We start from the raw sequence: 12,074 nt of genomic DNA, 5'->3' as shown, positions 1-12,074 counted from the left end.
AGAGGGGTGTTCTGACAGCCAACTCTCCCCTGCCTGGGTGGTCCTGGGCCCTTTCTTTCCTTGAGGGATGAAGGTCCATCCTCACTCCTGCCTTTCTTTCTTCTGCCTGCCCCACTGGCACGTTCCCTTCAGCACCCAGCATTGGACGCACCTCCACCCACCATTCCCTTACTTGTGCCCACCCACTCTCCTCAGCCACCAGAGACATCAGACCACATCTCATGGTGCCCTTCCTTGCCCTTGGGGTCTCCTGCCTTCAAGCAGTGACCCCACAGGTCACTCCGGTCTCCTCCAGGCTCCACTGTCTACCCTGCCCTGTCATTTGGCATTTGCCTCAGCTCTCCTCATCATGGTCCCCTTGCTTTTCTGACTCTCTGCTTGAGTGACCTCACCTCTTCACCTATCTCTGCATCTCAGGAGAGAATACCTCTCCTGTGTCTCTGACTGTTCCCAAGTGTTCCCATTCCCCTGGCTCCTTCAACTCAGCATGTTTAAAATCTGGTTTAGGGCAGCCCGGTGGCTCAGCGGTTTAGTGCCGCCTTTGGCCCAGAGCCTGATCCTGGAGACCACGTCAGGCTCCTTGCATGGAGCCTGCTTCTCCCTCTGCTTGTGTTTACCTCCCCCTCTGTGTATGTGTGTGTGTGTGTGTGTGTGTGTGTGTCTCTCATGAATAAATAAAATCTTAAAAATAATACTAAATAAAATAAAATCCGGTTTATTATCTTTATTCCAATACATGCTGGCCTTTCCTGTGTTCACCATCTCTGCTAATAGCATCACCTCCAGCCAGTCATCCAGGCTGAAGACCTGAAGGGGGTTTCCAATGCCCTCCCTCCTGAATCCTCACAAGAACCCTGTGGTCCTAGAGGATGGGTACTGTCATTCTCCCCATCTTACAGATAAGGACAGAGAGGCACAGAGAGGCTTCGTGGTTTGCCCAAGAACACACAATGGCACCAGGAGGATTTGAAACCAGAAGGCTTCCTTCATCTCCGTTATACTGTTCACCAACCTCTGTAGGGTGACTGGTCATGGGAGGAGCCAATCCCCTCCTGGCCAAAACACTTCCCTTTCTTTAGCAGCTCTAGATGTGTCACCTCCCTGTCAGCCCCACTGCTGGGTCTCAGGGCACCCCCTGACCCGAGTGCACCCCATCCTCTGTGGTCACCTCCCCACCAGCCTTGCCCCAGGACACCCCTTGCTCCCCCAACGCAGCAAGGCCCAGTATACCTCTCCTCTGCCATCCCCTGTTAAGAACTGCCCTCCCCCTTCTGGGAAACTCCCACTTTACCTTTCTCTTTCTTTGTAACACCAAGAGGTAGGATTATGGACTATTTATCTCTATTTTTTTAAAAGACTTTTAAGTATGTTTTTTTAAGATTTTATTTATTCATGAGAGACATAGAAAGAGAGGCAGAGACAGAGGGAGAAGCAGGCTCCCTGTGGGGAGCCCGATGCAGGACTCGATCCCATGACCCCCAGATCATGACCTGAGCCAAATGCAGTTGCTCAACCACTGAGACACCCAGGCATCCCCAAAGACTTGTAAGTATTTTTTAAATAAATGCAATATTTAAAATATTTATGAAGAAAATGTTTCCTAGCCTCCCCTCTGCCATTTAGGGGTAGGAGTATGTGTGTGCCCTACAGTGCTTGCCTTCCTAGAGCACAGGCTTGATCAAGCATGAGCACTGCATGGTCATGCCCCCGGCTCACCCAGAAAGGGCCTTCTTTAATTTACTTTGCATCTGAAGTGCTACACTTGGTGTGGGGTGCCCACAGAAGTACAGTTTCCATGTCGGGACACCTGATCACTGCATTTGGGCCTGTTGTTAGTGTCTGGCCCTTCCTGTGTAAAGTCACACGGAAAGCCACAGGGCTTCATAACAACTGAATCAAATCTGACAGAGGGCTTGGTAACACATGAAACTCTGTACCAATACTGATTCTTACCATGCCCAGCAGCGCCGGATGAAATGTCAGTTGGCAAAAGTAGGGGCACACTTGGTATGTGAGCCCCTCATGTCGCCTCAGGAGTATCTGCATAGAAGGTCAGTGCTACAATGGCTTGCAGGCTTGAGGCTACAGGGCCTCCAGCTCAGTGGCTCTCTCTTGATCCCCACCCCAGTCCTCCACAAGCTCCCACACACAGGCCCCAGAGGTGGGGACTAGGGCACATGGACACTTTTAAGTCCTCACAGGAGATGCATGGGCACTCCCCTTTAAGAACCAGAGACCCATCCCTTCAAAAAAAAAAAAAAAAAAAAAAAAAAAACACAGACCCAGGGGCACCTGGGTGACATAGTCAATTGTGCATCCAACTCTTGCTTTCAGCTTAAGGCATGACCTAAGGTTGGGAGGTGGAGCCCTGCATCCAGCTCCACACTCAGCACAGAGTCTGCTTAGTACTCTTTCCTCCTGTGCCTCTGCCTAGGAAAGGAAAGGAAAAAGGAAGGGAAAAAGGGAAAGGGAAGGGAGGAAGGAAGGAGGGGAGGAAAGGAGGAAGGGAGGAAGGGAGGAAGGGAGGAAGGGAGGAAGGGAGGAAGGAAGGAAGGAAGGAAGGAAGGAAGGAAGGAAGGAAGGAAGGAAGGAAGGAAGGAAGGAAAGAAGGAAGGAAGGGTCAACCCTCAGGGCACCTGGCTGGCTCAGCTGGTGGAGCATGCAACGCTTGATCTCAGGGTTGTGAGTTAGAGCCCCACTTTAGGTGTGGAGATTACTTAAAAATAAAATCTAAAAAAACCAAACCCAACAACATGGACCTTCCTCAAATAAACAAATAATAATAATAATAATAATAATAATAAAACAACTAAGGCCCTGAAAGAGAACTTGTAGAACAGAGAGGAGAACTCTGGTATCTCCCCTCTTCCCTCTGAGACAGGCACTGATGAGGAGTCAGGTCAAGGTTCCCAAGAAATGCTATAGAGCCCATGTTTGTGATCCACTTCTTTTTTAAAAAGACTGATTGATTTGAGAGAGAAAGAAAGAGAAAGAGTATAAGCAGGAGGAGCAGACAGAGAGGGAGTATCTCAAGCAGAGTCCTCACTGAGTGTGGAACCCAATGCAGAGCTCAATCCCACAACCCTGAGATCAACAACCTGAAAACCACGAGCTAGATGCTTAACCGACTGAGCCACCCAGATACCCCCATGATCCACATCTTCAAAAGATTTTTGAAAAAGTACCAATGTACCAAAAATACATAGTAAATTTTCCTTTCCTCCATTTAAAATCTGGCTTGTTGTTTGTTTGTTTTAACGAGGAAGCTCTTTTTATATTGATCTGAAAAGGTTTCAGGACAAATTAGGTAAAAAATCAAAAGGGGAAACTTGATAAAAATTATTTTTCTTAAAAGCAGGAGTAGACAATTGTGGGGATCCATTCTAAACGTATACAGACATCGAATCAGCATGGTTACACATTTACTTGTCAACTATAGCTCAATAAAGCTGAGGAAAAGAAAGCAAGGCACAGAACAGTGCAGATGGCAGGCTGCCACTGCATACAAAAGGGAAGTGACCACATGTGTGTCTGTGTTTCTCCAGATCACAGATGACTAAAAGCAGTAAGTAACCACTTGAAGAAATGGAACTGGGCAGCTAGGGTTGGGCTGAAGGAGACATTTGCTCTATCAAAAAAGTATCATGGGAAAAGTACCTTTTGACTTTTGAACTGCCTGAATGCACTGCCTACTCAAAACTTAAACACAATAAAAATTGTGGCCACAACTGGTACATCTGGGGTCCTCCAAGACTCCCAGGTGTCAAACACCAATACCAAATAACTTTAGTTAGGAGCCATCTGATCTTCAGACACACACCATCCCTTCTTGCCCTCACTTTGTTCATCTGTGAACTGAGGATTTGTTATCCTTTCCAGCCCACATCACAGTATGGTTGTAAAATTCAAATTAATGTGACAAGGAGCTATGCCCCAGAGCTGGTACTCAGTCTGCTGGATATAAACAAAGATGCCTTTAAGTATTCCTATTATTTGGCTTTATGTGTACCATCCCCAAGAAAAAAATTAAGCTCTAAAAGACAGAAAAAGTTTGATGTACAAAGGATATTCATCATCATGTTATTTAAAGCAGTAAAACCTGGATTCCTGGGTGGCTCAGCGGTTGAGCGTCTGTCTTCGGCTCAGGGCGTGATCCTGGAGTTCTGGGATAGAGTCCCAGTCAGGCTCCCTGCATGACGCCTGCTTCTCCCTCTGCCTATGTCTCTGCCTCTCTCTTTCTATGTGATAGATAGATAGATAGATAGATAGATAGATAGATAGATAGATAGACAGACAGACAAATCTTTTAAAAAAATAAACGCAGTAAAACCTAAATATCCAACTATAGGGGAATGGCTCAGTCCCCAAGTAGAATACTTGCATTCATTAGTAATGATGGTTTGGAAGATAACACAGCAATATGTAAAAGCCCTTAAGGTATTATACATTAAGAAGAGAAGGATCTGAAGTTACCTGTGTAAGGCAATTACAAACATGTGAAAACACACAGCCACCTGTGGCAGACATACTTAAGGTGGTGTCCGCCTCCTGCTGTTCATGCCCTCCTGTGATCCCCTCCTCCTGACTGGAGAACCCGTGACTCGCTTCTAACCAAGAGAATATGGCAAAGGTGACAGGATGAATGGGGTTACGTGTACATAACTACATACTTACAAGATTGTAGCACACATCTTGCTGGAGCTGCTATCTCATGGCTACTCTGAGCCTTGAAATCCACCATGTTGGTGAGTCCCATGTGGCCAGGAACAGTGGGCAGCTGTAGGAGCTGAAAGCAGTCACCAGCCAAAGGCCAGGAAGAAACAGAAGCCTCAGTCCTGCAGCTGCAAAGAACTGAATCTTGCCGACAACCTGAGTGGACTTGGGAGCAATCCTTTCCCTGGCAAGCCGCAGATGATACCACAGACTCAGCCTAGTGAGACCCTTAAGCAGAGGAACCAGCTAAACCTTGCCCAGATGCCTGGCCCACTGAAACTATGAGATAATCAATGTGTGGTTTAAGCCACTAAGTGTACAATAATATTGTCACACAGCAATAGATAACCATACATATGAAGTTGTTTGGAAGAAAATATACCGAAATGCTAACAGTGGTTACATCTGGGTGCTTAGATTAGGGGTATTGTTTCTCTAGATATGAAATAGCTTCTGATATGCTTACAATATACATAATGACAGAAAGTCTTAAAATTTTAAGACACCGGATGAAAAACTGGTTGCCAAATCTGAACCCTCCACACACCCAGGTTTTGGTTCCTACCCTGTGCCAAAACCAGAAACTAAGCCTGCAAGGCAGCTTTACCTCCAGTCGAGTCAACATCATCCTCAAACATTTTCTCCATCTTGACCATGTGTAGCTGGGTAAACAGTTGAGACTCATGATGGCTAAGAGTGACAGTTGATGCTGGGGAGCTAAGAACCTCCTCATTCTTCTGGAATCCACCTGGGGTGGATGCCTGAAACAAAGAAGACTTCAAAAACTGGGGAGGGAGAGGGTTGATTTCCTGAGCTAAACACTTCTAAGCACATCTTATTGAAATAAAGACTCTTTGGGGGAGGACAGGGTATGCAGGGTTACAGTGAGGCAAACAAATAAATCTTAACCACTTTTAGACCTAGGAAGACCAAGAAAGCTCTCCTGACTTTGGGGAGCTACTGTTCCCCTTTTGCAGATGCCATGACTGAGGCTCAGCGAGATTAGCAGACACAGCCAAGGTCTCATCTCACACAGACCAGGACTCCAATTTATAAGGTGCTTCCATTTATAACTATATTGTTTCAGTCTTCAGTGCTGATAATTCAAGACCCTAAGGAATCCAGCTCCATCTTCTCCAGCCAGTTTGATTTAGCCAGGAGCATCCCAGACCCCTACCTAAGTCAGGGTCAGATCAGATCATCTGCACACATATCAAAGCTCCTGACAGGGACATTCCGCTTCCTCTTCCCACTTGTCTCCCTACACCCCCCACATAGCCTATCCCAACCTCAACAATGAATGCCTCCTCTCAGTAGCCCTACGTACACTTAGCACAATGCTTCTTCAGGTCACCAAAAGCTCAGGTCATCAAAAGCTGCTTTCCTCTAAAGGAGTGGACCATGGGATAACCATTGAGTGTTTGTTGCTCACTGAAATGCGCTGCACTGAGTCTCAGGCATTCAAAAAGACTAGTTCAAAAAGCCAAAACCAAGGCGGAAGTTGGGTGGCTCACTCTCCCCACTCCAACCCCACTAAATGAGCAAACGTGCTCATCCTCATGTGAGTGAATTCTATTCATTCTCTTATGGTCTGCACACATTTGTTGAGTGCCACAGACTGTGGATACACGAGTGAATATAGTGAAGACTGGCCTTCCCGGAGCCCAGTATATGAGCTAGTCTGTACTCCTGCAGCCACGCAGGCCCCAGGTTAGACATCTCAGTACCATCTTTGGCTCTTCCCTTCTCCTATGCATTCTTACTGTCCCTCCTGCTGATTCTTACTGTGATACTTCTCCTACACATAAGCCGTGCTCCCCTACATTCCTGGTCCACCGCAAACACTGGCCTTGTGCTGGAACAAGTACAAGGATGTTCCCAAACTGGGACTAGAGTTTGGCCTTCTTTTCCACTCTACCTCCCCACATTGAGATCAATCACCCTCTGGGAGGCAAATCTGATTATATCTTTACCCCACCTCTGACACTTTTCAGGCAACTACCGCCACACCCTACTCTTGAGTGTAGCATTCAAAACCCTTTGCATCGTAACCCTGATCTTTCTAGTTTCACTGCACACACCATGGTCTGGGCACACCAAATGCTCTCCACCCTCCCCAAACACAGCAAGCATTCCACTCTTACTCACATGTTCCCTCTATGCAATGCAGACCACTTCCCCTTGATGTGAACTCCTACCCACTCTTCAAAGCCTGGCTCAAATGACACTTCCTTTAAGGAGTTTTTCCATAACTTTCAGGGGACCATCATCCTTGCCAACTCCATGCTCCTAAACTCTGTTCACATCTGCCATACATGCATGAATGTCAGTCTGTACGTGTAGACAGAACAGTGTGATGGGAAACACATAGCTGTAAAGAGTTCTGGGTTAGAATTCTGCCTGGCTCCCTACTTCCAAGCTAATTTACCTTGGGCATATCATATCACTTCTCTGAGCCGCGTTTCTCATCTGCAAAACAGAGACCCGTAGTGCCCACCTTGCAGGGTTGCAGTGGTATCTAAATGACCCCCAAATATACTGGCAAGCTCCACAGGCTGTAGTTACACACTAAATGATGGCTCTTGTGTTTACTCTGGTCTCCTAGTAAGCTCTTTGAAGGCAAGGGCATTATTTAATTTATCTTAATTTAATCTTAATTTGTATTAATAATCCCTCTATTCCCAGCCTCAAGCATACAACAAACACTAAATACTTATCTCAGGCATGATGGTAATTTGTACAGCCTATCCCACCACTGCCACAACTTAGCTGGACAAAATTAAGGATAGTCCCTATAGAGACTGCAAATTGGTAGCCTCAGATTTGTTGTACCTGGCCAATATACTGCTTTAAAAGGGAAAACCTGCCTGCTGCCATGCACAGGTAAGTTACCTACGTGGCCTTGTGAATATCTGAGTTTGTTACCCTGGCGCAGAGACTGATAACTGATAAGACTTTTGAGCTGATGAGCGACATCTGGGCAGCTCTGGAACGCCCCTCCCCTTCACCAACCTCTAATGGTTTTCTTACCTCTTGAGACTGAGGGCTCTCTCTTAAGTCCTCAGAAGATGATGGTTTTGACCTAGAATAGGGAATCATGATCACTTTACTCCAACCTTCTACGAACATATGAGAGGCTGAGCTAGCTAGGTCCCTCCCAAGAGGGTGGAAAAGAAGTCAGGGTCGGGTAGGGGGGTGCTGCCTTGACCCACAGATACCCCCAGCACGCATTTGACAAGCAACCCTTTTCCCCTAGGAGCTCCTCCCCAGGAAGGTTTCCCAAGCCAGTCCCTGTGAGCCTTCATTTCCCTGATGAGGAGGAGTTGTCCTACTGAAGCCCTGAGGCCTCTCAAGTGAATGTCAGAGGCTTCCTAAAGCAGGCCACACTTTGTACAAAATTCGAAGGGGCTTAGGAGGCCATGCAGTTAGAAGATCTACTACAGTTCACATATCGGGCAGGCACATGTCCACGGAGTCAGACACAAAGTCCAGAGGTGGGGAAGGCTGGCCCCACTTGGCACTGTATACACCCCCAACCTGCCCTCCAGTGTGCCTGGAGGGAGGACAGAACCCTCCTCACTGCAATATGGCATCACATGAGAGTATGGGACAGGTCTGGCCCACGGAGGCCTCCTCTGAGGTTAGAAAGGGCGGATTTCTGCTGGGTCAGTGGCTCCTCCATGTAAGATGGAAGCTAGCACTTTGTTAGGATTACTGGAGTGTCAAACTGCCTAGCCAGCAAGAATCCAAAGAGCACTTTAGGATGGCAGGGGAATGACCAGGATAGAGTCAAGCCCCAACAGGCTCAGTTCATCAGCCAATGAACCCGCTTGGCTTGACAAAGGGCTCCTAGAGGTGCGTGGAGGAGAGGAATAGTGGGAGAGAAGAGATGAAAGAAAAATGGAAGCAAAATGTACAATCTCAGGGCGCCTGGGTGGCTCAGTAGTTTGAACATCTGCCTTCAGCTTGGATCACGATCCCAGGATGCTGAGATGGAGCCCCGTGTCAGGATCCCTGCTCAGCAAGGAGTCTGCTTCTCCCTCTCCCTCCATCATTCTCCCTGCTTGTACTCTGTGTGTGTCAAATGAATAAATAAAATCTTAAAAAAAAAAAAGAAATGTAGAATCTCCAGTATTTCGCCAGGGAGTCTGAGCAGGATGAAGGGCAATTATGGAAATTCATCGCATAAGTGGAGGGAAGATTGAAGACTGGCCAACAGTGTCCCAACCTAAGTTGTCTTGGCAACTGCTCAGATATAAAAAGCAAAGGAGAGAAAAGAGCCAAAGGAAAGGAGATTTGAAATTCAAGAACCAGGGTAACTAGGGGAAATGCCAAGAACATTTCCAGGAAAGGCAGCAAGTAGAGAAAGTGGCTTCATGCATGTGATGCTGGGCTGTCCAATGAAAAAGGAGAAACAAATACCAGGAAATATGGGGGTCTGAAACTGACAATTGGCTACATTTAGGGAATAGAAAGAGGGGAAACACACAAAAGACAGGAGGAAGAGATGCCTCAGAGTGGACCAAGATGGTAAGAAAAAGACAAGGTCCCTAAACATGGCCATTAAAGGTCACAGAGGAAAAAGGCTGCAGGAATGGACTGACAGGTCTGCTTGTTAAGAATATTACTGTATGTATATGTTGGCACAGACATAGAAAGATGTCTGGAAAAATGCACTCCAAATTTAATGGTGGATATCTCGAGTAGGTGAGATTATGGGGGATTTTTATAGTCTAAATTATGCATTTCTCCAATTTTTTAAAAGATATTTATTTATTTTGTGTATTTTAGATGGAGAGAGAGAGAGAGAGAAAGAGGGAGAGGCAGACCCCTGCTATGCAAGGAGCCTGATGCAGGGCTCAATCCCCAAACCCTGGGATCATGACCTGAGCCAAAGGCACTTAACTGACTGAGCCACCCAAGTGCCCTACATTGCTATTTTTTTCTTTTTTTTTACTTATTTATTCATGAGAGACACAGAGGGGGAGAGAGAGAGAGAGAGGCAGAGACACAAGCAGAGGGATAAGCAGGCCTCATGCAGTAGCCTGACGTGGGACTCGATCCCAGGTCTCCAGAATCACACCCTGGGCTGAAGGCGGCGCTAAACCACTGAGCCTGGGCTGCCCCGTTGCTCCGTTTTTAATTAAGAAAACACTCATGGCAATCCTTAGGATTTATTTTGGTGGAGTAGATCAAGTGGTGGTTAGCGATTTACATCACTCTTCTGTGAAAGACCACTGGGCAGGAGTGGTTGCTGCAGCATCATTCATAGCAGAAAAAAAAATAAGGTAAATGGCTATGGAAGAGGAATGGATGAGTGCATCAATACACCTACACTCAGAACATCCCCCCAAGCACCCAAAAGGATGAATCTTGCCTTTAGCAGATGACTAGCAGGGATTTCCATAAGGTACTAATAAATATTAATAAGACGCAAAAAAGAGTGCACAGTATGATAACAATTTTTATGAACAAATGACAGATAGGTATGTATTTACACACACAAGAACATGTGTGAATGTATACACACATACATACACATAATTGTAAACAGGACTACATTTAACGATTATGGGGCTGAGAATAATAAAAAAAAAAGAGAGAGAGAATATAGGTCCACACAGCAAGTCTTTTTAAGTACTTAGAAATCAATATACTATTAAATAAAACACAATCTATTCTGCTACCTTGACAAATACATTCCATAACAACCTGGAAAACCAAGTTCAGATTTAGAATTCCTTAACTTCTCAGCTAAGTGCCAGAATTTGACAGTGCGGAAAGAGCCAGCCCCCAAGTCCTCTGCCCGCCCAGCACACCTGACTCACCCTGGTTAAGTGGCTTGTGGCTGGTGGCAAGTCAACAAGACACCTTACCTCCACTGTTCCATGGCCACCTCAAACCTAGTGGGCTGCCCTCAAAAATGATGCACTGGGCAACAGGCCACAGAGAATCAGATTCAAAGCACTTTGGGCAGGAGAACTCCAGGATTTAGAGCTGTGGGAGCTAGGAGAAGAGGGGGCTCTAAGGGCTATTAGTAGGACCACTGGTGAAATATGAACATGGACTCTATATTCTTTTTTTTTTTTTAAAGATTTATTTATTTATTTATTTATTTATGATAGTCACACAGAGAGAGAGAGGCAGAGACACAGGCAGAGGGAGAAGCAGGCTCCATGCACTGGGAGCCCGATGTGGGACTCGATCCCGGGTCTCCAGGATCGCGCCCTGGGCCAAAGGCAGGCGCCAAACCGCTGCGCCACCCAGGGATCCCTGGACTCTATATTCTTAGTTAATAATTGGATTAATGTTGTTTCCTGCTTTGACTACTGTACTGTGGTTTTAAGAGAGAAGGTCCTTGTTTTTGTTTTTTTAAGATTTTACCATTTATTCATGAGAGGCAGAGAGAGAGAGGCAGAGACATCAGCAGAGGGAGAAGGCGGCTCCCCATGGGGGGGGCCTGATGCAGGACTGGATCCGGGAACCCCAGGATGGAACCCCAGGATCATGACCTGAGCCAAAGGCAGACCCAACCACTGAGCCACCCAGGAGTCCCATGAGAACGTCCTTGTTCTTAGGAAATACACACGAGTATTTCAGGGCAAAGAGGCACGACATAATTTATTCCCAGATGTTCAACACACATATAGAATGATAAAGCAAAGTGTTTACAATTAGTCAATCTGGACAAAGGGGAGTTCTTTATAATTATTCCTAAAACTACTTAAATATTTTTAATTATTTCAAATTACTAAGTTTCATAAGTGATAAGTATGTATCTATCAAAACATACTTCTCTGTGTACGTCTATGGACTGAAACAAGTTTAAAAATACTGGTTGAGGGGATCCCTGGGTGGCGCAGTGGTTTAGCGCCTGCCTTTGGCCCAGGGCGCGATCCTGGAGACCCGGGATTGAATCCCACGTCAGGCTCCCGGTGCATGGAGCCTGCTTCTCCCTCTGCCTGTGTCTCTGCCTTTCTCTCTCTCTCTCTCTGTGACTATCATAAATAAATAAAAATTAAAAAAAAAAAAAAAATACTGGTTGAGGACAAGAGACACCCAAGAAAGAGCCAAGAGTAAGAATAAGAAGCAGAGAAACGTATTGGCCCTCTACTCCTGAAGGGGGGGAAAAACTGAGATGTAGAATTAAATTTCTAGGGGCACCTGGGTGGCTCAGATGGTTAACTGTCTGCCTTCAGCTAAGACCATGATCTCAGGGTGTTGGGATCGAGTCTCACATCGGGCTCCCTGTCTGGTGGGGACTCTGCTTCTCCCTCTGCCGTTCCCCCCTGCTCGTGCTCGCTCATGAATAAATAAAATCTTAGAAAAAAATTAAATTTCTATTTAGCATTAGAGAACAG

At 46.2% G+C, this 12,074-nt stretch overlaps 1 protein-coding gene across 11 annotated transcripts in view; it reads right to left on the bottom strand.

Annotated features, from left to right (window-relative positions):
- Positions 1 to 12,074, bottom strand: part of EFCAB8 (EF-hand calcium binding domain 8) — a 69,149-nt gene that overhangs the window by 55,508 nt on the left and 1,567 nt on the right. For 8 of the 11 annotated variants that reach the window (XM_049100507.1, XM_025469715.3, XM_025469724.3 and 5 more), the window contains exons 2-3: positions 7,744 to 7,795; positions 5,321 to 5,474 (exon numbers count right to left, since the gene is read on the bottom strand). The exons of 1 other annotated variant lie outside the window; for it this stretch is intronic. In XM_049100507.1, coding sequence (XP_048956464.1) covers positions 5,321 to 5,474; positions 7,744 to 7,795 — 206 coding nt within the window. Of the gene's footprint in view, positions 1 to 4,674; positions 4,787 to 5,320; positions 5,475 to 7,743; positions 7,796 to 12,074 lie in introns of those variants that run through there. 2 more of the 11 variants (XM_025469719.3, XM_025469720.3) reach the window with 2 other exon arrangements.

The sequence above is a fragment of the Canis lupus genome, chromosome 24, assembly GCF_003254725.2.
Source record: "Canis lupus dingo isolate Sandy chromosome 24, ASM325472v2, whole genome shotgun sequence".
NCBI classification, from domain to species: domain Eukaryota; kingdom Metazoa; phylum Chordata; class Mammalia; order Carnivora; family Canidae; genus Canis; species Canis lupus.
Note: the sequence above shows the minus strand (reverse complement) of the source record. Positions and strands in the feature narration are given on the sequence as shown.